Source organism: Plasmodium gaboni, chromosome 5 (assembly GCF_001602025.1).
Source record: "Plasmodium gaboni strain SY75 chromosome 5, whole genome shotgun sequence".
In the NCBI taxonomy this organism is placed as follows: Eukaryota; Apicomplexa; class Aconoidasida; order Haemosporida; family Plasmodiidae; genus Plasmodium; species Plasmodium gaboni.
Genome location: NC_031485.1, coordinates 67,754 through 71,176, shown reverse-complemented (window position 1 = coordinate 71,176; position 3,423 = coordinate 67,754). Strand labels below are relative to the sequence as shown.

General features: G+C 19.4%; 1 protein-coding gene across 1 annotated transcript; it reads right to left on the bottom strand.

Moving 5' to 3' along the window:
* Nucleotides 1-158: 158 nt before the first annotated feature.
* PGSY75_0503200 (hypothetical protein) lies at nt 159-3,092 on the bottom strand (the record flags this gene model as incomplete). Its single annotated transcript, XM_018784314.1, has 1 exon — nt 159-3,092. One exon carries the CDS (start codon nt 3,090-3,092, stop codon nt 159-161), a length of 2,934 nt encoding a protein of 977 aa, XP_018642969.1.
* Nucleotides 3,093-3,423: the final 331 nt, after the last annotated feature.

Sequence of the window (3,423 nt, the reverse complement as noted above, 5' to 3'; positions counted from 1 at the left end):
AATATGATTGATATAAAAACTATATTGTCATGTAAAATTCATATATTTTTTTTTTCCAGTGTGGACATGTTAGTGTGCATTTTATAATAAGATAATTTAATTAATATAAAAGTAAAATATATATACATATATATATATATATATATATTTATTTATTTTTAAAAGTTTGCATTTCTATCTAGACTTGAAAGGATAGAAGAAATTTCCTTTAATGTTTGCTTAATAACCGAAACAGGAAGATTAAAATAATATATAGAATTTAATTTATTTTGTGATGAGAAGTTTTTATTATTTTTGAGATTAGCAAATCTTGGAGTTAATCCTTTTGGTACTTTAATATTTTTTTTTTCTTTTATTTTTTGATTTTTTTTTGAATTGATTAATATACCAAGTTCTTCAAAATGTTCAATAGATTGATCCATAGTATTTCCTTCTAGAATATCTTTAATATAACTAGTTTCTGATAGGTTACTACATAAGTTTCTAAAACCTTTTTGTATATCTGTATATGTGATTTCAATATTTTGTATTTTATTTTTTATTAAATGTTCATGTTCTTCATCTTGATAATCATTTAAGTGTGTATCATTAACAACATTACAAGATGCATATAAACATAATTTTTGTATTAAAGGTAAGCTTTTAATTTTTAGAAGAATATCTTTATGTTCTTCTAATGGTATTTTGTCTGTAATTTTTTTAATATCTGTAATCATAACTGCATTATTATTATTATTATTTGATGATGAATAAGTATTATATTTGTGTTGTATATTTTGTATTTGATTATTAATAATTACATCAAATGTTAATAATTTCTCGATATCAATATTATTTAATATATCTTCTTTATCTTCAAACTGATGCATTTCATTATTTATTTCATTTTTATATAATACTTTAAATGGACTTTCATAATATTGTTTCGGTGTATATTCACCAAAGGTGTAAAAGGATCTATTATCATCACTATTATATTCATAATTATTATTATTATTATTATTATTATTATTATTGTTATTATTTTTATTATGATTATTTGTGTGGAAATGTTTTCTAATTAATATTTCACTCAACGTTTCATTATTATTTTGTATTTTTATAACTTCTTTTCTTAATGTTTCATATCCAAAGGATGATTCATTTTTTAAATCTGTAAATTTTAAATACTTTGCTCTATTATAGAATCCATTATCATTTGTATAATCTTTCATATTTGGCATAGGTGTAATATTTTCTTCAATAAAAAAATTATCAATAGTAGTATCATTTTTAAGATAATTATTATTTTCAATAAATATATTTGATGAATCATCTATATTTATTTCTTTATTTATTTTACTTTTTTTTCTTGTATTACTAGGACTAGTATTATAGTAATTGTGATCATTTTTATTTTCATTTGATCTTTCATTATATGACAAATCTTGGTCCAAATGATTTGCTCCTCTTTTTTTTGTACATGTTTGTTTATCATTATTTTTATTATCTTGTTCATTAGAAGCATGGTTTCTTCTTCTATTTATATCTTTTACAATATTTTCATCATTTAATAAAAGATACAAATTTCTTTTTTCTTGTTTATTAAATATTTGATTCATCATAATTTCTTCTTTTAATTTTATTAGGTTTTTTTTTCTTTCTTCTAGATCTATAATTTTGTCTGAAAATACTCTTAATATAGCATCAAAACATGATCGTATATCACCGTTACGATTTGATATTTGTCTAACATGTACATTTAAAGATACTCCTTTAAAAAGTTTATTGACCAATTCTTCTTCTAGTGCATCTAACTTATTCTTTATAATATTCATAAATTGTTTTTCATTATATGGTTTATATATAATTCGATTAATTTTCATATGATTATAATCTTTTATTAAATCTAAACTATTGGCAATACCTATTAGAATAATTTTACTTTTAGGATTTTGAACACATTCAAATAAAGCTTTTACAACATCTTCATTTTGATTTCTATTTTGTGTTTTTGTCTTTAATTCTAATCTAACATTTCTAGTAGCAATAAAATCTAATTCATCTACAATAACAATTTTTAAATTATTTAATTTGCTAGTATAATTGATAAATAATTTTTTTACTTCTTCTAATCCATTCAAATGATATTTTTCTTTTATATTACATAAAATATCTTTTTTGTCTTTCTTCATAATTTGTTGTAATATATCTACGAAAATATCATATGGCCTTTCACAATTTGAGCATGAAACATAAAAGTAGGAAGAATCGATATGTTCATATTTTTTTATTACCTTATCAGTTTGTGTTTCATTTTTAATGACACTGTTGTTATTTTTTTTGTTATTATTTTTAATGTTCTTGTTTATATTATTATTATTATTATTATTTTTGTTTTGGTTTGTGTTTTTTTTTTTATTATTTTCTTTTTCTATAGCTATTTCATTAATTATATAGAATATACTATATGTTTTACCTTGTCCACTTGGTCCTGTTAAGAATATACCTTCTCCTTGTAATTTATTAGAACACCTGATTAAAATTTTTCTAATTTGATCAATTTCTTCTTCTCTTCCTACATCACTATTAAAATCTTTAGAGTCTAAAAGAGTTTTTGATTTATCATAAAATTCTATAAATGTATCACATTCTTTGATATCTTTCATAATATTTTCTTCTATTTCGTTTAATTGATTGACTGAGCTTTCTATTTTTTTTATATTACTTTCGATAGTTTTATTATCAATATGTGGTACATTAATTGTATTTATATTTTGTCCGTTTATAGTATGATTATTTTTATATTCTTCACTTAGAACATTTATATTATTTTTATTTTCCTCTTTATTATAATCATAATCGTTCTGATTAATTTTTATTAAGTTGGTCTCTTTCTTTTTTGTTTTATCATTCATTTTATTCTTCATTTCTTTATCATTTTCTTTCTCTTGATTAGTGTAAATATCCTCATTTGTATAATCTAATTTGAACATTTTCTCTTTTAATTTTGTATCTTTTTCTATTATTATATCCATTCCTTTGTTATCACTTTTTTTTTCATCCACATTATTTTTATTCGTGTGTATGCAGGAAGTATTCTTAACTTTCATTTTTTTTTTAATTTATCGCACACTTAGGATTGTAAATATAATGATAATATATATATATATATATATATATATATATATATATATATATATGTATATATTTATTTATTTTTATCGACACAAAATACACATATATCTATAATACATTTTACACATAAATATATTTATTTCTGCTTTAATATATATAAATACATATTTTCGTCTTTTTTTTTTTTTTTTTAATTTATTTAATATCATATATAAAAAATATATTATAAATATGTTTATTTTATAAACTCTTGAAAATGATTATAAAAACATATAATATCTTTTATAATAAACAAATCAATATATA